The 24918-nt window shown below is 40.6% G+C and overlaps 1 protein-coding gene across 1 annotated transcript in view; it reads left to right on the top strand.

The window, feature by feature from the left end:
• Positions 1 to 3701: 3701 nt before the first annotated feature.
• Positions 3702 to 24918, top strand: part of GNAL (G protein subunit alpha L) — a 188558-nt gene continuing 167341 nt past the window's right edge. The window contains exon 1 of the mRNA XM_039548189.1: positions 3702 to 4401. Coding sequence (XP_039404123.1) covers positions 3936 to 4401 — 466 coding nt within the window. The 5' untranslated portion in view covers positions 3702 to 3935. The remainder of the gene's footprint in view (positions 4402 to 24918) is intronic.

Below are 24918 nucleotides of genomic sequence, written 5' to 3'. Positions count from 1 at the left end.
AAAAAGAACATAAACAAATGTCCAGCCCCAAAACAGCTTCTCCTTGCTTTTAAGATCCTTGCCTTATCAAAATTCTTACAGATTCATTTAGCTGGAGTCTCTTCAATCACCACACAGTTATATTTTCAAGGCAACTGCATTTACTATATTTGTTTTAGTTTGATCACAAACAATCATTTCCTGGTTAAAACTTAGAACATTGTATAAATCCCAAAAAGTTATATAGTATAGATAAAGATTGTCAAAGCAAAATTATTATGAAACTGGGAAAAGAAGACAAATTATTTTCATATGAGTGTACAAGAAATGCATAACTTGCACTTCTTTTTAAGAAACAGTAAAGACACATCTTCTTAGGAATAATATTTAGAGATTTACTTACTAGACTTGTATTACTCCTTGGAGTAAATAAAGGCATCTCATGGACATACCCAGCTCCTGCATACGACTGGATAGCACCTCTAATTAGTCATTTTTTAGGTAGAACTATACCTTGAAAGCAAAAAACAAAAAACAGTTTAAAGTGGTCTACTACAAGTTCAGATCTAAAGATACTTATTTATTAACTGTCCCCACAATTCAAAAAAGATGGGGATGGACTGGAGAAGGTCCAAAGAAGGGCCAAAAAGATGATCCAGGGGCTGGAGAACCTGCCCTGTGAGGAGATTGAAAGAGTGAGATCTCTTCTCCCTGGAGAAGGCTCAGGAGTGACCTTTTCTCCTTGGAAAAGTAAACGCTCAAGACGAACCTCATCACAGTATCCTTGTACTTAAAGGGTGGTAACAAAGACAAAAGAGCAATGCCACAAGAAGCTATGTGGAGAAGACAAGAGGCCACGAGTGCAAGCTGCACCAGGAAATGTTTCATTTCAATGTAAGAAATAATTTTTTACAGTGAGAGCAATCATTCACTAGAACAACCTTGCCAAGGGCATGGCAGAATCCCCATCGTTGGAGGTTTTCAAGATGCAGCTAGACAAGGTACTAGATGATCTCATCTAGGCTGCCTTTCCCATGAAAGATGGGGCCAGATGAACTTCTGAGGATCCCTTCCCCAGAGAGCAGTCCTGGGCTGTTGTATGATCCTAGGATTCTAATTTCAGTAAATACAATGAGACTCATGGCTAATTAGTGCTACTGAAACACTGAGCCCGTCATTAAATCCTGGTTTGGATGACTAACCTTAGAAAATGCTGAGCATTATTCCATGAAAGATTCTTCAAAGAGAAATCAGATCAGAAAACTGCATGATGCTGACTTTCTCTCTTTAAATTCTTGAAAATCTCAGTCCATGGTAATCCGGAAGTAGTGATGATCACTATTCCTCTGGGGAAAGAGAGAAGACAGGCTGCTTACTGTTCTGTATTACAAGTTGTAAGAAAAGAATTATGGAACACTTCTTTCTCAAGACACAGTTTGCTCTTGTAGGTCACTGAAGGATCTTTCAGTGAACATACTTTATGTGACACTTTATAAGGTAGAGCATCTATTTCAGTGTTTGGCAGAGCGGTCAGTTTTTAAGGATCCTGCCTATACATAGTTGTTAATACATGGGCTGTTATTTCAAAATTGCTTACAAATCATGTGATTTTACAGTGCCATTTTTTTCTGCCTTTTCTCTAACCGTGAATGTATCATTCACCTTCCCTGTTACTCACTGAGCATACACTGTACATGCCCAGGAGCAGTTTAGCAGGAGAAATTTTACCTAATCTGAACTGATTTCGCCAGGTTATGACATTTCTTCTACCACTTGGAAAGCAGTTCATGGTTCTTCAAATGCTGTTGTATGCATCAAACTCTAAGGATCACCTTCACAAAACTAAGTATGTCCATTGACATTTGGACCCCAAATATTAAATCTCTAACTTCCACTGTTTCTTTGGGTTTTGGTTGTTGGTTGCTTTTTTTCATGGTTTTATTGTATTGTTGGATGAGTAGCAAATTCTCCTTTGTGGTCCAATGACACTGGAAAGTATACAGCCACTAACCCCAGGATCCCAGCTATTCAGTCCGTTTAGATTCCTCTTATCTGAATTCCTGTCCATTCTCAGACAAAAGCTGTAATCTTTCACTCCCAACCTAAGAAATATTGTATCCTTATGGTCCATAAAGATTTTGAGCCAAGGCAGAGCAGCTCTGTAACAGTGGTGAAACATCCTCTGCTGTGATGTAACTGCTTACATGTTTTGCAGGAAGATTGCAACCAGCACACTGTAGAGTCATGTATTAAAACATACAACAGAAGCAAAAGCTGTGGGGTGGTTTCTCGGAGCTAAAGCATCTGTCTAAATAATTGGTGAGCATTTTGAAGGGTATAAGAGAACAACATATACAATGTGCTGGATCTTCCTAATATTTTCACTGGCAAAATTTCTTTGTGTGGTGCAATCACAGACAGTTGATACTTTCAGTTAAAAGGAATCTGTTTATTTTATGCCTGTGTAGGGTGTTGGGGGTTTTTTCCCAGTGAATGTTAACACACAGCTCACTGCTTGGTAAATACATATTTTATGGGACGTTTGTTAAATCATTTGACACAAATAAATCTGTCACAAAACCAATTCTGCTTCCCATATCCAGGAACTAAAAACTGTGCCCAATTTGCTCTAATTCATTAATTGTAAAGAAGTATGGGAATTTTGCATCCCTCCATTTCTTCATACTGTGCTATATAAATAATGGCATCTATTAACATAATTTTGGCCACTGCAGAAAAACAGGAGACAAAACCAATGCCCTAATACAACGGGTCATTACGGAATCCAAAGTGACGCTGCATGAAAAGAGGTTCATGAATGCAGTCCAGGTTACTGAAGTTGGAGTCTCTAAATTGTGCTAAGGTACACGTCAGTCATAATAGTGAACACACGACATGACCTTTGCTTTAAGATTCGGAGACCCAGTTTCATCCACTAGCCACGTGCCCCTGAAAAAGGACTGCTGAGCTTATGAAGAAAATGGAGGTGCATGAGGCAGAAGGAGACACATATTTGAGACACATACCAAGTAACTTGAATTTTTCCAGGTCTTGTCTTGAGGAGGGCTGCCACCGCCTTGGAAGTGGCTTTCTAGTACCAGTCTTTCCTCCACAGCCCACAGCAGCACGCTGCTGGAGTACTACTGCTGCCAACACTGACTGAGACAACGAGCAAACCCCAACATTGCCTATTATTTTCTCCTACCGTCGCACCCAAAGCCTTCCTCCCACGGCATCCTTAGTCAGCGCGTGGGCGAGGAGCGGCATGTGTGTGCACAGGGGCTGAGAACCGTGTTGTAGCTGTGAGGATGCCAGGCTGGCGGGGGCTGCCTCGGCCTCTCCGGGGCCGCGATCACCGTCCGGGGTCCCTCTCAGTGAGAGGCCTCCGTCTCGGCTTCTCCCCCTGGGATGCCGGGGCAGACGTTGTCTGTCAGGGGCATAGCCCTGCAGAGGGGTAGGGGTGTGTGCAGCTCCCGCGGCTCGCACAGGCGGCACGGCGGCCCTTACAGGCAGGGAGGAAACAAGGAGGGAGGGAGGAAGCAAGGAAGGTGGGTGGCGTAGGGGCCGAGGGTCTCCCAGGCAGGGCGCGGAGCTGGAGTTCCGGGAGACCCTGGCCCCCTCGGGCGGGCAGGCGCGGGAGGCGGGGGGCTGCGCGCCTGTGTGCGCCTGTGTGCCGGCGCGGCGCCCCCGCCCTTCCCCCGGCGGCGCTGCGCGGTGGGCTGGCGCTGGGGTATTTACGGTAACGTGGACCCGGCGGTGGCAGCTCGGTCGGTGTCAGGTGATCGGCGCCGAGGAGCCGCCGCCACAGCCCGGGAGGAAGATGCAAGATGGCCCAGCGGGGCCGTGAGGGGCTCCGCGGCGCCCCTTCCCCGCCCGCCGCCGCCTGCCCGGCCGGCGGGAAGCGCTGAGGCCAGCGCCGCCGCGCCATAGCCCGTCCCCGGCGGGGGCACCGAGCCATGGGGCTCTGCTACAGCCTGCGCCCGCGGCTCTTCGGCGACGCCGGCGGCGGCGGCTCCATCTCCAGCGCCGGCGCCGCCTCGGAGCCCGAAGCGCCGGCGGAGCCTCACGCCGCCCCACAGCCGCAGCCTCTCGGCGTCCCGCTCCGGCCCGGTGGTAAGCCCGGCGGGGAGGCGGACGGGCCGCCGCTGCTGCTGCTGCAGAACGGCGGCGGCGGCAATGGGGCGGCCCCCGAGCGGCAGCCGGCGCTGCCCAAGGCCGGCGGCCCCGGCCTTGGCGGCGGGGGGAAGACGGCGCGGCAGCAGGCGCTGCACCAGCCGCCGGCGCTCCAGAGGACCTGGGAGAAGCTGCGCCTGGAGGAGCGGGAGGCGGAGAAGGAGGCGAGGAAAGTCAGTAAGAGCATCGACCGGGCGCTCAAGGAGCAGAAGCGGGAGTACAAGCAGACGCACCGCCTGCTGCTGCTCGGTACGTGTGTGTGTCTGGGCGGGGGTGTGCCGGGGCGGGCAGGTGCCCCGCGGGGCTCCCCGGCAGCGCCCCCTCCCCGGCTTCCCCTGTTTTCCTTGGGCACCCTCCATCCCTCCTTTGTCTCCCCGCTGCCCTGCCCTCCCGGGCGTCTGTCCCCGGGCTCTCCCGCAGACAGGTTTACACCTTCTTTCCCCTTCCTCCTCCCCCTCATCTCTCCTCCCCGCTTCTGGCCCTGGCAGTGGTTTTGCAATGGAGAACACGATCGGCGCTTGTCGGGCGAGGGCGAGCGGCTCCACCCAGGCGAGCGGGCGGGAGCGATGCGGATGGAGGAGCAGCGGGGTCTTCCCGGGGAGAGGAGCCCTGCTCGGGCGGGGGCTACCCCATCCCCGCGGCGGGAACTTGGCTCAGCGCCCTCGCAACTCGGAAACATTAACGAAAAAAAAAAAAAAAAATAATTTTTTAAAAGCACAGTAGAAAGGAGGAAAAATGGCCATGCACAAGATACGTGTAGCCTGTGGCTGGTCCTCCTGTGCCGCGTGTGACCAGGGATGGTTTAATGAGGAGCGGCTTGAGGCTCCCAAATGAGAGGAGTGGTGATGAGCAATAGGCTCCTTATTTAAAGAAGCAGTGAGCGGAGTAATGGGAAATAAGCGGATGTAGGTATGTACATTCCTCAAACATCGCCTCTACTACAAGATGTGTTCTTCAGCTGTTGGCTCTCAGATTTTTTTAGGGATGACTTGCCAGCTTTTGTCCCCTCTTCTCTGAGGTGCTACGTGCAGTCTGCTATTGCCACTGCTCTTTCTAAGCATTAGTTAATAGTCCTCTCCAGAGGATTTGTACCAGCTGATACATTTACAGTATGAAAACCACAGGGGTATCTAATACAAGCATCTCATTTCCTGCAGGAAACAGAACAGTCATACTGCAGGGCTTTTTTTTTTTTTTTATGGGCTGAGCAGAGGGCTTATTTGGGCTCTTAGCTGTGGTCATAAATCTCTGTTTTCTGTTAGCGTGAAAATACTGATTTGCTTTTGCGTTAGCTTGCATTGCCTGTTCTCGTAAAGTTGCGTGGTACGGAGTTTTGGTGCTTATCTAAGTGCATTCCAGATTTGGGGTAGTCTTTACATCCTTCTTTATAAAATTCTGTTTGTGTTTTACTGGATTCCTTCATTCCCTTTGGTGCGTAAGGGGAGGAGAAAATATGAAATACAGCAGTGGACAAAAGGTATAAGCAATGTTTGCCAGAACGGTAGTGCTCCATTTCCAGAAAACAAATGGGCTTCATTATTACCCATAAAATACCAGCTTGTAGGGTACTAGTGTAGCTGGTAAAAAGGAAGGAGGAAAAACATGTAATTTATACCCCATGGAATTATTATTAGTAGTAAAATGTCTCTTCTGATTCTTGAACTGTTGCAGTATTTAACTCTTCAATACACCTTTTTTAATGAAATATTAAAAATTTTAATGTTTTTTCCCCTTGAAGCATCTGAAAGTGTGTTGTGACTAGTATGGCTGCCAGAAGGCAAAGATCCTGGTTGGTGGCCTTCCTCTGGAGAGCATTGTCATTCCTTGAACAAAAGAATTCTAACAAATAGATACTGTGTGTAGTCTATAACATGGGTGGTTGTCATAGTAAACCAGAGCAGTAAACACCTATTCAGAAACAATACCGTTTGAAAAATAAATAATCTCTGACCTTTGGCACCCTAAAAGAAACTCAACACTCCCAAGATTCCTTGTGTTGAATTTTGTGTAAAATTCATGTCATAATCAAAAAAGATTCTCTTGATCTCCGTATTGCTGGGAGGAAATGTTGGATTATTGTTTCAGGCCTGGCAGATCAGGGCCTGACTTAAATGTTTCATTTGGATATAGGGAGAGCTGCAGGTGCTTTGTGTTGCTGTTTGAAAGTAGTGGAAATGCTGCTCTAGATAAGAGGAAATTATTTAGAACAGCGAAGGGTTTGTTTGTCAGAGAAGGAGTAAAGCAAAATTGCATTGCACAAGGTAGTAGGTTTCAGTCTTGCACAGAGGAAAAGACTTAGAATGTACACAAAGATCTTTTAGAATAAAGAATATTACTAGCCTGATATTTTATAGCATTTCAAGTTGTAAATAACTGAATCCCTGTCCCTAAGGTCTCCCTGGCAGAGTGAACCTGAAAAGCATACCTTTGCTAGAGAGAGGAGGAATATTTTTGTACATCAACATGGAGGAAATGCACAGCAGAGGCGAAATGGTGAATGCACTGACAGCAGAGCACCATCACAGAACAAACAAAGTTGAGCAACAGCGTTGGTGTGGGCTTTGTGTCTTTTTTTTAAACACAAGTTTGTAAATAATAGCCTCATTTTGGTTTGTCCTTTCATATCTCGTATGTTTACTGGGGCAAGTTTAGAGGATATTATTGAAATTTTAGAGAAAAATACAGTGTATATTATAAGGAGCTACTATTAGATATCAAAAGGGTATGCAAATAAATGCACTAGTCTAAGAATACTAAGAATCTCTAGAGTCTAAATAAGTAGTATATTAGAAGAGAAGCTTCTATAAATGTTTGAAAATGGCCTTTCCTTAAAAGCACACTCATTCTTTTATTGTGTCAAATGAAAGCAATCAGCTTTGTTATGATCTGTGCATATAAGTTATGAAGGTATTATGAAGTCTCAAAGGCTTTTTTTAGTGTATGTTGGTAAATATCTCTCAAAGAGCCTAATCTTGCCTGTCACAGCTTCCCCCCAGCTAATGTCTCGTGGTGCACATGATGTTTTGACACTCTCCCCTAACCTGCATTCGGAAGCACTTAATGTGTTTTGTCATAACCAGTGATTGTGAAAGGGGGGAGTGTGAGGTAAGTGCTCAAGATCAGCTCTCTGTCTGTGCCTTCCACAAAAATAGGTGTTTCAGTATCAGGTGGCTGTAGCTGTGATGCAGAGGCTTTACTGGTGCGCTGAAGTAACAGCAAACATGGTTTGGGTCTATTTGTTTTTCTTCTTCTGAAAGAAGAAGAACCCACATAAAATGGAAGCTGGCTTTCCACCACAATTGGCTGTTTCTTGCTTAACATCCACTTCAAAAATACAAGAAATTGATTGATTATTGAATTGTTTATTGGCTGCTGTATTATTTGGGGGGGGTTTTATTTTCTAAGTGAAGTGTTCATCTGTGCAGAATTCTTAGGATGCTTTTAGTAACCCTGAGATGAGGATTTTTTTTAGGCATACGTATTTATTGAACAGATTTGCAGGGCTTGATCAGTTTTGTAGCTTTGGTTTCTGTCTTGTTTTCTGTTGGGTCTTTTTTTCCAGAGAATTGCAGTCACCCTCTTCTGCAAGAGTGTTTTAGCTGCTGATTTCCTAGAAACTGTAGAAACCTTACAAGTCACTTTATAGAAGCAATTTACGTTCTCATTTCCAGTCTCATATTTTAAACTATTTTGTGAGTAAGTGGGGTGAAGGGGAATTGGCTTTAAACAGTGTTAACCATTGTGGTATAACTAAGGCTCATGTAATGTTGAAGTAAGCCATAGATGGAATTTTTTTTCCTAGAGAGCTGTTGTCTTCCAACCTCTGACTCCTATTTTTTCCATTTACCCTGACTCCTGGTTGCTATCCTAACTTTGGATGACTTTCTCAAGCAGAACACATTCTTTTACACTTCCCTGCTAAACTGAAACTGAAAGTGTTCTGAGTAAAAGCTTTTCTGTTCAACAGAAACTGAAACTAATGATATAGGGATTGAGGGAGAGGAAACAGAGATAGTAATTTTCTTCACTTAAAAGGTACTGGAACTACTTTCGTGATATTTAAGTAGTGACTTGATAGTGAAATTTAGATACCTTTGGTGATGTTCATGCACAAAAGTATAAAAAACATACCAAAAAATGTAGTTCCTCTGAATTGATGGAAATCAAACACAAAGATGCCTTCTCAAGCTTAGGAAACTCCTACGTAGGAGATCCCAGAAAGCTCAGAGGTGTATAACAAAAGTAATGGGTTTTTTTCTTTTCTTAACTATGCACCTAATGACTGTTGTCAGAAATAAACTTTTTGTTGCAAAGAGTGTTTCTGGTCTGACAGTGGCTTTTGACCAAAATTGCAGTCTTATATATATTGTGCATCAGCAAATCTTTAAGTTCATCATACATCTTCAAGCCAATTTTGACGCTTAAGCCTAACAAATTTTATTTTAAAAATAACTTTAATTTTAACTTGTATATAGTGCCAACTCATGCTTTTTGATAAATACCTGAATATAGTTTATCTTGATGTGGTGATACTTTCCCTGTGTCTGCATGAGATTGAATGCTTGAGGTATTTTTCTCTTGCCACCAGAGATGACTCCCTCCCTGGTCTGTAAGTGAGCTTGGCATATTTAGGATCCTTACAGCCAGGTACTTCTAACATGAAGATAATGAACAGATATTTTCAGGACTTTGAAATCCCAGGCTGCAAATACTGACCAATGTAATAATGCAAATGGGTTTTATAATCCCTAATCCTTTGCATAATTTGCATGTCTCTCCAAATGCTCTTCTGCTTTTCTTGTAACTTATGGCATCACAGGAAGTGGGATATGCACTCCTTGCAGATGAGGAAACCAGTAGGCAGAAGTCATCAGGACATTTGGGAATCAGTTCTTAACTTTGGGGGTTTTTTAAACCTGAAAAAACTGAAAGCAATCCCTGATTTACAATACTTAGCTTTTCTTCATCTGTAAATTAAAAACTAATTAGATTTAGCCCATATTTAGGTGTTTTAACTTATTTCCATTCTTTGATTGATTTTGCTTATCTTTAATCACTTCATATTTAAGAAAAAAAGTAACTATTTCATTTCTTCCCTGTGTTAGGTGTAGTAGTACTGGGAGGCTTTAACTGCTGTGAAAGGGTTCTGCAGCTGTTAGTTAGAACTTTCAGTTATTAAGCAAGTTTTGTGTATCAGTGTGTATTCCATGAATGCTTATTGGAATGCAGTGTCTTAATTAAGCAAACTTTGCAGGTATGTTCTATGTCATCTTAAGGTCCCATTACCACTGTAACTTCTTGACTGCTGAAATTTTAAAGAGTATGTAAAACTCCTGGATTTGAATAGTTATTTTCCCTTTTCCCCCCACAACAGTTTAGAAGAAATACAATTTGAAATATTGTTACCGTGTTCATCCCTTTGTACTGCCCAACCCATACACTCAATTTCTTGTTCTTTCGCTTTTTCATTTTTGACACAGTGCAACTACAAATTTGGGGAAATACTTAATGGTGGGGTTTTTTTCACAAAATCATGGCTTCCCTCCACTTATTTTTCAAGTTCAGGTACTGTTTGAGCTTGTAAAGCTGAATTAATTTTTTTTAATCCAGCAGTCTGTCTAGCTGTGGCAGAAGCCTGGCCTGCCTTCTGCTTACCAAGTTTAGTTTATTTGATAGTTATACCTGTTCTAGAAACATTTTACCTTTGCTGAGTGGTGTGGAAATGGTTCTTCTTTGTGGATTTTTGAACAGCAGTAGAGAATTAAAATGGTGTAAATAAGATAACAGAGCTGTCGCTTAGTCTCACATAAAAGGGATAGAATCTTATGAGTTACCATTTTGCACTGGGGAAGTCTTGACCATACCTTTTCTTAAATTCTTTGTGGTTTGGATCTCTTGTAATCTCCAATAAAAGGCTCTTCTTAAAGTAGATGCTTGATGGGTTGCACAGGTTAGTAAAACAAGCATAGAGCAGTAGTTACTCAGTCCATTGACTGGTGCCATGGTCCAAAAAAGTCTGAAATTGGCCCTTCATCAAAGATACAGATCTATTTTAAGAGATGGAAATGTATACCAGTAGTTATTACTTACTATAGTCTTAACAAAAAAATGCCTTTTGTAGATAGTTAAAATCAGCTGGTAATGGTTGAGATTTGCAGCCTTGCGTGGCTATTCAGCCCTGTGCGAGTTTTGTTGGGTTGGAGTCATCCACACAGCTTTCACTTCCTGGGCAGAAGCTTTGTCTTACTGTGCCATTACTTACAACTGTCTGTCACACAACTGTTCTAGGGGGTTTTTTTTAATACTTTGGATGTTTTCTTTTAACTGGTAATAACATAAATCAATAAGGTAGGTGGGGTTTGTTTGCTTGCTTTTTAAATACCCAGGAGTGCAGAATCTGGAAGAAATGCAGCCTTGTGTCTGGCCTGTGCACATCATACTTACGTCTTTTCCAAGAGTGGATGAGCGTGTTAAGTACACTGACTAGCATATTTCATATTATCTCTGTAGCACTGTATGAATGTATGTGTAAAACTCCTGTGTCTTGTGATTTGTCTGCACATGAATATTAAATAAAACTTCAAGAACTTAAGCTGTACAAAGAAGGAAATGTGTGCTGTTTGGGACCAGAATAGGTAAAAACTATGTAAGAAAGCTTTTATTATTTTCTTTTTCTGTGTTCATGTGCAGAAGATCAAAAAATCCGAGAAAAAAAGCTGCCAATTAGTGTGTGTAACAGAAGACTAACATCAATCACCTGTAGTGGAACTTCTTAGCTGATAAGATCTCTTTGAAGTAAGACTTGAATTGCTTCCTCAGAATCTGGTGTTTTACATTTGTTTGGTTTTAAACTTAAGTTTGAAGAATTATAAATCCCACTTAAATGTAAGGTAATGTTAGGTTTCAAGAATAATGAATTATTCTTTCTGAAAATACCATTACTGCAGTAAGTCAGATCCAGGTAGAATTTAAAATTCTATGCTGTTATCTTTATTTTAGAAAAGAATTTACATCATGTGGGAACAGCATGCATTTTGCAGCTTAAAGGTATTTAAAAATAGAAGGGTTTTTTTTCCACTAAGTATTTAAAATAAAAAGAAAAAAAACCTGAAAAGTCTTTTACTTTTTCTATGATAGACAATGCACTTTTAACAGTTTTTTGTTTTTAAGAGGACTCCATCCCTTTAAAGGGCAAAAAGGAAGCTCTTCTCAGGCGTCAAGTCAATTAAATAATCTAGTTGGTCTTCAGAAAATGAGACCATTCCTTCTGTGATATGGGTTAGTGCATGCAATGGAGATAATGCAGGCATGCAATGTAGCAGACTGAAAGACATCTGTAATAAAAACCTGACAATAAATAGAGTCCTCACTCTCTGTGGGTATCGTTTCCTCCCCCCCAGCCTCTCTTTCTTAATTTGAAAATGTGTACTTTTTGATACATGTAATATACTCTTTGTTTAATTTGTCATCTGTGGGTTAAAATGGATAAGGAAGAGTTGTATTTTTCCATCATGAAGAGTCATGAAGGCTATGTTAACCTGCCAAAAATGTGGGTGAACACGGATCTTTAGTATTGTGTGCAAGTGTAATTTATATTGAGCAACTTAATCTTTTATTGAAAACTGTCGTGAATGTTGCTGAGACTCTGCCAACTCTGCTATGCAATTCTCTTAACTACAGGGAATTAATCATTCTGTGTCTTGGAGCAAATGCAGAATGCACTTCATGATGTTAAGGCAATGCCTTCTTCAGAATCATCTTTATTTTCCCAAATGCCTCACATGTGGAGGACTAAACTATAACAAAAGCAAGTTCCTTTTTTTACTTAGGTGGGAGCACTCATTCCAGGTTCATGTTTGAATTAATTTTTCTTGTTGATTGTAGAATCATTTTCTATTCCGAATGATACTTTTTCAGAGAGATGTGCACACGTGTCTGTGCATGCACACACGGCCACTGAAGTTCTTGTAAAATGCAGGAGATCGCTCTGAGGAGTCCAGGTGAGATAAACCAACCTTCAAGAATATGTGGTTGGATTATGTCCTGGCATATCTCGTAGCCTTAAATCTTCATAAGCACAGGGCAAGTGTAATGGATTCTGTAACAAGATTGCTTTTTTTCATCCTTTGACTCACTGGACGTTTGAATTACAAAATAGGCTTATGGTGTTATCTTCTGCCTGTTCTGAGCTTCCTATATTTGTCTAATTCACTGTCTAGCAGAGATAGGAACATGATGTTAAGCACTTCTAACACGTGTCAGCCTTTGCAAAGATGTATTTTTTTTTTATGTTCTTATATAAACTATAAACCTAAAATGCAAAGAATATAATAATTTGTATAAAGGACATATGCGGAATTAATAATCTGAAAAGATACGATTAAAGAGTTTGGGGGAGGTTTTGTTTTTTTGGGGTTTTTTTAAGGTTTTGGTAGGATTTGGTTTGTTTGCTTTTTTCTAAATCTAATTTTTAAACAAGCAAAAAAACTCTCTTTTCTAAGTGGGAGGTATTTACATCTTGTAATGTGTCTCTTTGAATTTAATTTAGTCATTTCATCACCTAATACTAAAAACTGAATAAATTTAAAAATTCCTTGATGTGTATGAGACATTCTTCTGCTTCAGCTGTTCTTCAGAACCTGATAGTATACTATATTATAGTACTGTTACATGTGATGATGTGCAACTTAGTCATGTATAAACAACCAGGAAAATGGCATGAAGGACAGGCTATAACTTAAGATGACTTTCAGATCCTTTTATTCGTTGGGTCTACTGACTTGTGAGCGTGTCTTAAGGCAGAAGTGTAGCTGTTCACATGTTTTGCTTTTATCCCTTGAAAATATTTGCATGAATGAGAACAGATGGGAACTACAGGACAATAATTCTGGTTTAGATTGAGTAGTTGGTCTTCCTTTGATTTAATGTTTTGAAAGAAGAACAGAAATCTCAAATGCTTTAGAGTATTTTCTCACACTTGGGATGGGGTGAGGGGAGCAAAAACACCCCAACCAACCAACCAACCAACCACCCATCTGTCATGTAAATTCTGATGGCTTTGTTTTGTTTAACAGAGGTGTACTTCAAATTCATATTAATCTGAATTGTCCCTGAAGATGAAATAGCACTGAGAGGGAACACTAGCTTTTGAAACTTGGAGCAAGACTGGATAACAAGCTGTATTTAAATAACTGCCATGTGTTGTTCCTTTTGATAAATACATTTTTCTTCTTAATTTTGGGAATATTTTTACACTTTCTATGATTCTTCAGTGTTGTAAACTATTTATTTTCTCTTAATGGAAGACCAGTAGAGAAACACTAGAGTGAGCTTGATGTCGTGCTTCCTGACATCTTGCTTCCAGATCAGGAGCCATAGCAGTCCCTCTTCCATGAGGTTCCAAGTGCACCCTGAGTACATAAAGCTGTTATTCCAAATTATATTGTTGCTTCCTCCGGTTTTCTTATTCTGTTCAGTGTGACATCTGATTTCATGAGCTTGTCTGTTCAGTAGTGTCTTTCCAACTTAAATACTATTGAAACAGTACAGTTGGTGTGTTGCTGATTTTAGGGTTTGGGTTTTTTAAATGGGGAAACTACAGTAATATTTTAGGGGGCTACATATTCACTCTGAGGGCCTCCTACTTCTTTACTCTATGTATAGAGGTGAAAATGTTGGCTCAGCAGAGGCAGAGGAAAAGAACAAAAAACTGAAAAACTGCCTGCAGTGGTGTTTGGCTTGTGATATGCAGAACTCTCTTCTGTCAGGGGATCCTGACTCCAGGTGTATGTCAGCTATGTCTTTGAACCACCAGAGGTGGAAAGAAAACTGTTTCATGGAAAAGCTGAAATGGAGAGAGTAGTTTTTTGATACGTGAGGTTGCTCATAATTTAATGCAGAAAGGATCACCTGAAGAGCACTCTACTCCAAATCGACTTCCATTTGGCAGTAGTCCTTGTCTAATTAAAGCAGATTCACAGATATGTGATCTATCTGTCAGAGACTGAATTAATGCTTTCTAATATGTCAGGAAAAGCTAAAGCAATGAGTAAAAGGTCAAACAGCCTTTCAGATGTGCTAGAGAAGGATTAGGGCAGGGAAGATGGGACTATCTTTTCATGCTGCTTCATACTATGAACAAGTACCACTGCTTGTGATCCTGGTCCAGCTGTTTGAGGAAAAGGAAATAGGGGCTCTGATGTTCTGAAGTAGAATGTGCAGTTGTTCCACACTTGGTCGGATTCCCTATACAATGCTTAAGAGCAAGTACGTGTTAATACCTTGTTCTGCTCTAGGGGGAGGCCATTCATCTTAATACCACGGTTTCTCTGGGTTTTTGAGCATGAGTTGTGGCTTGAATGAAGTGACTCCACCATTGAGCGCTGCAGTGCCGGACATGTTGGAGCTCCAGTACGAGTTGGAGTCCAAAGCAGCGAAGTGGTACGCCACTATTGACATTGCCAATGCATTCTTCTCCATTCCTCTGGGAGCAGAGTGCAGGCCTCAGTTTGCTCTCACCTGGAGGGGTGTGCAGTACACCTGGAACCGACTACCCCAGGGGTGGAAGCACAGTCCCACCATCTGTCATGGACTGATCCAGGCTGCACTGGAAAAGGGTGAGGCTCCAGAACATCTCCAGTACATTGATGATATCATTGTGTGGGGGAACACAGCATCAGAGGTATTTGGGAAAGGAGAGAAGACCATCCAGATTCTCCTGGAAGCCGGCTCTGCCATCAAAAAGAGCAAAGTCAAGGGACCTGCCCAAGAGATCCAATTCCTATCTGTATATATGTGTAAACATGTGTGTTTAAAGTTGAAATGTATTAATTTGGGCATTGAGCAAACGGTATGGAATAAGGGGTGGAATGTCCTGGGGTGATGTTGTGAAGCCGCTTTATTCCTTAACTGTCCACTCAATGCCCAAGGATGCTGTGCCTTTAGGATGGACCCGAGTGCGGGGCAGTTGAACGGCCGGGGCCCAAGGGCTCGGGGGCTCTGGGGCTCAGGAGGGAGTGCGCTGGGAGCACTGTGCTGCTTTTTGGGTTTCTTTTGTGTTTTGGATAGCTGGGGAAAGGTTCTGTTGTTTTTTTTTTTCTTGTTTTTTCCCTTCCCCTTTGCTCACTGCCTCCCTTCCCTCCTCACCGGTCCAGGGAGCCTGTGGGGGCAGCCCCAGCTGGTCCAAGCCCACGTGTCTGTTCCCTCTCCGGGAATTTGTTGTATTTTGATTTTGTTGTATCTCCAGGAATTTTGTTGTATTTCCCTGTTCTACCCTGTTTTGTTTGGTGTTAACAAACAGTTTGTTTTTTCCACTCTCACTTGCTGTGACCCACTTGTCTTACTGGTGGAGGAAAAGGGAAGGAAGGCCCTTTTCCCTTCGGAGGAGACACTTATTCCAGAGTGTTTCCTCCTGAAGTTTTGTCTCCAAAATGAAGACAATTAGTTGTGCAAGCAATGTCACAGTCTGCCAAGGTTCTGCAGCACCTCCTGTTCTAGTACATGCAGACTGTGTGCAGGACAGAAGAAATACATAACCTTCTCAAGCCGAAACAGCATAACATCAGTACATCCGATTATGCTGACTGCCACTGAAATGTAACCTTTTCTTAATAACAGGATTTCTCTTAAGATAAAGATGGCTGGACGAGTATGGGAGCAAAAGTTTTCATTTTGTTTTTCTGTTCTACCCTTACTCTTAAAAGTAAGAACTTCAGCTGTTTTGGGATTGTTGGTAGGAGCTTTTTTTCATATGTATTCTTGTATCCTGATTCCCTGATAAAATCTGTTTCGATAATCCGATAAAAGAGTAGTTAGAAACTTCAATTAATTGGCTGTTCAGATTATGTGCAAAGAAATGTTGAATTAATCTCTCTTAATTTTAGCTCAGAAAAAAACAATTTGAAGATACTACTGAGTTCCACGTAAATAAATAGACAGCATCTTTTGAGTTCAGTCCTTTATTCCCTAACACAGCTCTCTCTAAAGTTAGACTGATAAAGCCTTTGGTATTGGTAGCTGCTTCATCGCCTTGAGATAAGCAATCAGACAGTAGGAGTTTATGAATAATTAGACTAAAGTCCAGAAGTGACTAGTAAGATTTTTCCATTTGACTATATATGTAACCAAGACATTGTTTCACTTCTTCATAGTCTCTGTGCTCTAAACTAATAAGTTGCTTGAATTTTAATGTGCGTATTATACTAAATGTTCAAGCAGTGTTATTGTTTTGAACCCTAGTTCAGAATAGGACATACTTTGTCCCACCCATCAACTTCAGCTTCTGCTGGTTTGGAAGCTGTAACTCACATAGTTACTCCGTTCCTTGAAAGAAAACAGTCTGGAATATATTCTTTAAAAGCTAAATGTGCTCATCACCTATTGCTTTTGTCTGACTGTTTTTTCCAATATGTCAGAAGTGGGCAGTGCCTGCTTTAATGGTGTTTGTATTTCTTTCCTGCAGGAAGCATTGGTTTTATTTTTTGAATTTGTTTATCTGACGATTTATAATTAATATATATCCAAGTGTTTCTGAAACTGGCCTATAAATATCTTTGTACTCCGCTTCTAGAAATATGACCTTGCAGTGGCTCCTGGAAGAATACTATTGACTGTACCAGGTTTATCAGAGTTGCTGTTCTCCAACATTGCTGCTTGTCTACACTTGAGTCTTTTGATAAGCTAACATCATTCACAGTGGTATCTTTTATCAGTGGCTAAAAGTTTATTGTAACCACTTGATGATTTACACTTGATTCTTGAAATCCGTATATTATCTGATTCCTGATTCACTTAAAATGTGTTGTATCGATTGTTTGCAGAATAACATCAGGCATACATGTGCTGCTTATTTATAATATCAAATGTCTTATATTGACATAAGCCTTCAACTTAATCAACTGTGTTTGCTGTCAATATCCCTCAGGCATTTATTTTTAATTAAGGAAATAACTTATTACTGATTCATTGGCATTAGATAGTGGATACCAGTCCTGTACTTGATGGAATGTGATTTTTCTCAAACTGTGTGTAATCTAACTAATGGGATCTCATACCTGAAAAAGTCTTGATTTTTCTGATGCCCTCAGGTTATCTCATAGATTAGGAGTAAATGTAATTGACATTCTTTACACCATTATCTGTTGTGATTTGCAGGACATGCTCAGATCCTTTCTGTAGAGAGTTATCCTGTAAATATTAAGAAAAGAACTGTTCAGCTCACATTGTGAAGACAGAGGGCAAGAATCTCTGTTTAAAGAATTAACTTGTGTTGACACGCAGGGCAGTTTGCTGTTACTGTTTTAAGGTAAAGAACCTAACTTGGCATTTCTGGGTGAATGTGAATGTTTTTGTTAAACAATGAATCTGGTTGACAATGAAGTCTTGGTCTAGCATGGTGCAGAAGAGGAGACTGCTATTATGATTTCTTGTAAAACAAATAGTTTTGTTAACTTGAGATACTTTGGAAACAGCAGTACTTTGCTTGGTCCTTTTCACCTCTATTATGTAGTCTGGTTTTAGGGTGTTTGAAACTGTCCACTTCTTTGTCCTTTTCTTAAAAGAGAAACCAGCTGCCTATTTTTAATTTGATAGTTTCAACAAGCTGAAAATGCTTTATCAAGATCAAGTACTAGGCCAGTTAAATACTTACTGCTACTAAAGACCAGCACAGGAGAAAAAAGATAACCTCATGATGTTGGTTTTTTTGTTTTCTTCTTTATTTGTTACTGGCTGTGGTCCAGAAGTGTCTTCTGTACCATGGTAGATCTTGCAGGCAGTTGCCTGGACCTTTTATGAACACTGTCTTTCAAATCAGCTGACTCTTGTTACTTTTTGCCTTCTTTGTTTATGCCTGGAAAATTACTTATTCAGGTTTTGAAACAATCTTTACCATAAAGGAGTCCAACTCAAAATATTAAGCTCTTAAATTCAAGCATTTAGTAAACTAACACTTTTATTTTAGGTCAGGTTTTTGGTGGCTTTTTTTTTTTTATAGTAGTTAGGAAGGGTAACATCTGTTCGAAAAACTACTTATTGCCAGAATTCTTATATGTGATACATGCTGCAAGTCAATTTTTACTCTAACCTTTTACTGAAGTAAAGGAAGAATTCTTACCTTCGTAGTCCTCTTCTTTATTAGTAGGTATTTGACTGATGAATTAAGTCTCTGTGAATGCATTGGGGTAGTCTCATTTTTTAACTCATGCTAAATGTGCACTAACAATTATCTCAATTCATAAAATACCTGATTTAGTCTGTCATCCCATCATAGACAGTATGGGTTTTGATTCTAAGGTGTACACATTTTTTTCAGAGCATCAGATGGCTTGAAAATCTTTCTTGACCCCAATCCCTGGCTGACAATGTATTTAACATTTCAAAGGGTAGCCCTTCCTCTGTGGGTGTTCTGATAAATGCTCTAACTGGAGCTAGGTCTTCTAGCATTTTAATTAACTCTCCACACAGGGACCCTTCCTGTGGAGAAAACATGCATTTTCTTTTAAAAGAATTTCCAGAATAGATTGTGAGAATAAACTGTGGAGGAGGAAAAATTACTTATAAGTATAGGAGCAGTTGTGTTTCTGATTTTGCTGTAGCATATAAAGATCTGAAATTCTAAGTCAGTGTAGTATGAAAGTATGTAAAACACACGCTTTTTACACTGAAAGCATAGTAAGTTTTGCTGTGACTGCAGGAATCCCAAATGTGAGCTTAATTTTGCAGTGTCATCAGTCTGCTCAAGTTGGAAGAGGTAGCTGAGATCCAGAAGCATAGCTGAAAATTTTCTTGAGTGTCTGATTTCTCAGTTTGGTTATGGCACGTCATCAAAAGTGCTTCAGAAGTACTGAGTGGTTTTGTCTTCTACCAATTTCACTTGGAGTCAAATGGTCATCGCTGATGAAGCCTTACAAAAGTGTTTTGTTTCATAGTCTGAATGTATCAATTCCTTCAAGAAGAATATTTTTTATTTTTGTTTTAGTGGTATTTTTGACACTTTGTACTTGGCTCAGTCCTTGAATATGTATTAAGTGATGTTAATAAATTCATTCATTTATTTTGAGTTGATTTTATATCTTTAAGGGCACTCTTATTCTGAGCCTTAAAACAGAAAATACAGTATCTTTTGCAAAGCCTGTAAAATGCAGCGTGCAACCCCTGACTCAACAGCAGGGTGCTGACAAAATTAAGGTAGATTTCAGAACAGCAGATTTATTAAAATATTGACAGAAGCGCTTCTTTTGCTTGTTTTCCTAATTTTCCCTTCTGGTCATAAATGTCTATTGGTATTAATGATGGAAAACTGAGAATCAGCTGGATAGTGTCATATAATGAATATCATTAGGAAGACTCAGCTATAAGGTTTGATTCTACCTATAGTCAAACTGTCAAATGTACATGCAAACATTGGGCATTCCAAACTTTGGTACCTGTGCTTTATTTCAACATGTGTTGTCTTGGATTAAATGACTGACTGCTTTCTTTCTGCATTCCTCATAGTATTCTCATTCCTTACAGCATGTACAGTATAGAATAAATAATAGTAAATGAATGTGACATGTTGACTGTATGTCATTTTTTTTTTTGATGTGGAATAATTCTTACACTGTATACCAAAGTCCTTGGTATCTAGTGGGGATTTTTCCAAGGAGTGGACCATTGATGTATTTCCTCTTGTTCAGACGGAAAATGGAAGTAGAAGTGGATCATGTTCAAATTTACATATCATCTAATATTCAGCTATTAGTTTAGATGTCTACAGCCTGGCCTACTTCTGAAATTATTTTCGAGAGCTGTTACAATGAGCTGCTACCTTTGGTGTCCAAATGATTATGCTGATATTTACTATAATTTCTGAAAATTGCTTCTCAAATTAAATAATCTTGTGAGTGGGGAAACATAGCAATAATGCTGCAGCTGTATGGCCTCCTCTGATGGTTACACATCCAAGATGTGAAAGCCCAGCTGTAAAGAAACTGAACTTTCTGGTACTGTTTTTATGTCCCAATACCAGCCTAATGATCTGGGCCTCTCAGCTACTGGTCAGACAGGTTCCCTGTCTTGACAGCATGAGAATGTCTTCAAGTCTTAAAAGTACAGTGTTCCTGGCTTTTCTGTATTCAATCTCCACTTCTAGTCCAGTGAAAAATGATAACTGGTAGCAACTGTTGATATTCTCTTGTCTCGCTTCAGAGAAGCATGAGATGCAGTATAGTGGAGGGTGTCTTGGCAGCAGCATGCCAGGTTGGGATGACTACCCCAGGTTGTCAGGAGATTATCAGACTGCATTGCTGCTGCAGCTTTCCATAACTGAAAAGTCTCCATCTGACCAGCTTTGGGAGCCAGAGGCCAAGCAAAGAATGAGTCCCTTACTGCACCGAGCAAAGGTTTCTGAGCCTAGACAGATAGACAGCCGAACTCCTGTGAGGGAAAACTTTGTCCCTGCCCTTTGCTGCTAATGCATGTCAAGAGTGCATGGAAAAAAAATGAGGCAGCAGCTCGTTGTTGCAGTCAGTAATCTGATTTACCCCAAGATGAAGCAGATTCCCAGTTAATGAATTGGAGGTTACCATGATTTTCTTGTATGGTCAAGTTCCTGCATCATGCTCATGGCCTAAGTTTACCGTCTCTGGTCATAGAACTGTTTATGTAGTGGTAGAATTTTTACTACAAAGCTTCTGTATAATTATTTGGTCTACCTTTTTTCCTTAGAAAATGCGTGTGACTGTAAAAGTAACACTTCACAAATATTTCTGTGTGCAGTATGAGTTATTGAACGTGTCATCAGTGGGCTTGATAACAGTGTAGATTGGAAATCCTGTATTCTTTTACTGGAACAAAATGGGATCCAAATCTTATTCAAAAAATGATGCAATTTTATCTTTTTATTTTAGATCACACATCTATTCTGTTGCTCAGTGCTTGTCTTCTATCTGTGGTACTATGCCAGAACTAATGAATCCTGTGGGATCTTATCTAAGCTGAGGTCAGTGTTGGATAAACTATGTCAGTAATTCAGAAGTAACTGAGTCACAGGGTATTGTAACTTCTGGGTATTGCCAGTTGCTCTAAAAAAGCCTGAGGAATTACCAAAAAAAGTTCAATAACTTGTTTACAAATATGGAATAAATTTAGACAGAATTTGAATGACTATCTGAACAGACACTGTGTACTCAAAAAGAGGCTGTGACACTCAAAGCTGTCTCCACCCGTGTTCCCAGTTACCTGCTGGTTCAGGTGTGAAGAACAGTGCTGCTGGATATGAAGGCACCTGCGTGTGTGACCTTCTGTGCAGTGAAGCAAACATCTCTGTGGCAAAAAGCAGAGGATACAGTTCTTATTTCTCAAAGAAAACTGTAGCAGCCTCTTGGCTGTGCCAAATGTCTTCTTACACCAGTTTCACCAGTTTATAGGTACCATTGTACCACCTCTATTTGCTGTTTACTCACCATTTGCTTTGCACTGAACGAAGCAGGATTCTGTAGCTAAACAGCCATGGCTTATACCACAGCATAATTAGAACTGTTAATGCTGTCTTTGCAATTTGGAGAATCAGAAGTAAACTGGGATAGAAAACTTGTGTTAATTTTATTATGAAGGCAGCATTGATTTTAATTTTTTTTTAAACTTGGGGGGTGCATGGTAGTTAATTTCAAGATCAGCTCGTGAAATACCGTATTCTGATGACGCTTCTGTACAAGACGGAGGCTGGTCTAACGTTTTTATAATGGTAACCATTGTTTTTATTTCAGACTGAAGAAAATTCTCAGCTTCCTAATGGCTCTTTAGTAAAGAGATTCAACCTTCACATGGCTTAGTAGATGTTCTTTATCAGTTTCCACATCTTGCCTATGAATGAGAATATGCAAAAGTCAGCTTTTGTTTATGGTTGTTTATTTTTCAGCCCTGTATATTTTCAGTCATCTTCTGCCAAATGTAAGTTAAAACTTCTGCAAGGCGTTCTCCCCACTAATGGTAGGAAATAGTTCCTTTTGGAGGCCAAGTGGTCTTTAAGAGCACTTTGATGGAGTGAGGTGCACTGGATTGGCACTCATTCATCACACCATATTATGGTAGATGCAGATGATGGAACACTGTGGGTTTACCCCAAAAAGGCAGGTGCAGTAGTCATGGACACAGGGATGTGAAGACAAAGATCTAGGACCTAATGTTGGATGGTATCTCACTGTGCAATACTCACATGTTGACTGTTAACTCCTTTAAATATTTCTTAAGCTATTTTGTGACGTTATATGAGGAAGACTTTTTCTTGCATCTCAAGTCCCAGATAAACCCATTGCCACCAAAACAGTAATTGCAAAGACCACTGTGAATAGTCTTAGTGAAGATCTATTGCACAGGTTGCATTCAGACTTTGTAGTTAAACAGTGATAACTGGTCCACTGTAGACATGGAAACAGCAGCTCTGAAGATGTTTGTCAAAGTTTTTTACAGCTTGTGATTTACTCTTCTTCCTACTCCCACCATGCCCCCCTCCAGGTTACACCACATTTGGGATGAAATACATACATTTCCATATTAATGCTTGGGTAGCAGGTAGCCAGGCAATTCAGTTATTTCCCTCCTGTCTCACAGTTTCTCCAACTTGGCCATTTTTTAGCAACCTCTTTTAAGGAGAATCTTCTCTGGTTAAAGGTAGGTATTGAAGACATTGAGAGCTTTAAAACCAGTTCATGCACCCTTCATGTTTTCTACAACTGCTGTTCCTGAAGCCATATGGGAAGGAAGAATGATTGGTGATTGTCCTTGACTCAGTGGAAATGGTTTGAGTGGTGGCGGCATCCAGTGTTACTCAGGGTTATAACTGCATTACCCTATTTCTTGTAAAAGCAGTAAGTCTAACCAACTTTGTCTTAGACAACATTGGTGTTGATTCAAGGTGCATCTGATTCTTCTTTTGCAAGCTGTTTGCCTTTCATCTCTTGAGCTTTCCTCTCACTTTTGCACTGCTGAATGCATCAGACGTAGGTGAGATCACCTTTAATCATCCAGAAAATAAGTTGATCAAACAGACAAACTCTTCTGCTGACTGGCCTTCCATCTGATATCCTGATTTAAACCTCATAGAAGCAATGGAACTCACTGAAGGAATTATCCATTCTTTAGAGATAGTAAGATTCCCATCTGTTAAACTCTGTGTTGTAATAAATCTTAGCCAAGATGTGGTAGATGTATATGATTCTAAAATCACATCACTTTTCAAGATACATGGCTTTACTTCTGTATACACAAACGTGTTGAGCTTGAGGAAAGCTCGAGTAGAAGTGTTCCCATAGGTCCATCCTCTTTCTTTTTGAGCAATGTGATGTGCACACTTACAGTACTAGCATGCATATTAACTGCAGGTATCAGTCATTTGAAACTCATTCACAATGAGTAAATAATAATAAACTTGGAGGTCTCCAGGTGGGTGTTTCTAGCTTCTTGAAATCACCCGAAATAGTTTTCTTTAAATGTGATTTTACTTTGAATTTTGAGAAAGAACTGATTCAAACTGAAAAAGGGATGTCAAGTTTTGGGAGAAAAAGAAAAGCCTAGAAACCTTTCCATTTTCTGATGCAGAAGGCATAGCATATTATAACTGATACTTGGATTAGGAAGGTTTAAATACAAATATTTAGGGGATGTCATGTTTCCTTAAAGATGTTGGGAAAGCAGCAATCTGCCTTGGTATTTTTATGAGCGAATGAATAGTGTCATTGCAAGTTCTTGTCTTCTTAGGGGACCACACATCCTCAACTACTACAGTTTTGTGTGTATCAGCTTACCAGCACTATAAATATAAATGTTCTGATGCAGGCTTAGTCTGCTACCAAAAGCTGTAGCTGAAGAATTTAAGAGAAGTCTGTCAACCTTGATAATCTGTAAAATTACCAGTGCTTTGTTCTTCTGATTTTAAAAAAACTAAGATGTGGTTGTCCTGTTATATTTTGAGAAAACTAATGACTAATTGACTGCTTGTGACTTCGTTGTTGTTGTTGTAAATTTGTGAACAGATTTGTTTATCAAAACAGCATGCATGACATTTTAATGGTGATGTTAATGAAGTAGTGCTACTGTCTCTAGGAATATTGGACTCTTTACCAAAATTTTTATGGTTGTATGGACCACTGAGAGGATTAGGAGGAGGCCTTATCTTTCAATAAAACTTGGGTGCATAAATTGTGTGTAAACGTGGCAGGAGGAATGAGAGTGGTGTGGAATCTCAGCTGAAGACTCTCAGCTTAGGACATAGCCTGTTTGGAGAGTTTCCCTGCTCGACTTGTCCCTGACTTCTCCCTACTTTCACCCTTTCAAGGCTTTCAGAGGGGATTAAGAGTGATAGGCTGGAATGGGGTAACAAACCCAGAAATGGGACTGACCAGAGAAAGGTTTGCAGTTGAGTGTTGCTTTTCACCAGGTGTTCTGGAGGAATTCCGGTATTCTTTGCATTTTGTCGTTAATCCTCGTGGTGGCAGCACGCACCAAGAGAAGGGGAGCCAGCCGAGTGCTGCTGACCTGGGTTTTAATTAGTTAAAATGAACGTGCTCGGACTTATATTCTTAGCTTTTGTTTCCAGTGAGGCAGCTCAAAAAAAGAAGGTCAAAATTACATCATCTGCGATTTCAGATTTTATGAACTTCTGAGAGACATTTAGTTGGGAGAAATATTTCTTCTCCTCTCCACCCTCTCACCAGCAGGTAAAGGCAGTATTTGTGAAGATCCTGAGCTGCTGAGAAAACTTACATGGCAGGGTTGGAGTTTCAGTTG

Source organism: Corvus cornix, chromosome 2 (assembly GCF_000738735.6).
Source record: "Corvus cornix cornix isolate S_Up_H32 chromosome 2, ASM73873v5, whole genome shotgun sequence".
NCBI lineage: Eukaryota > Metazoa > Chordata > Aves > Passeriformes > Corvidae > Corvus > Corvus cornix.
Note: the sequence above shows the minus strand (reverse complement) of the source record. Positions and strands in the feature narration are given on the sequence as shown.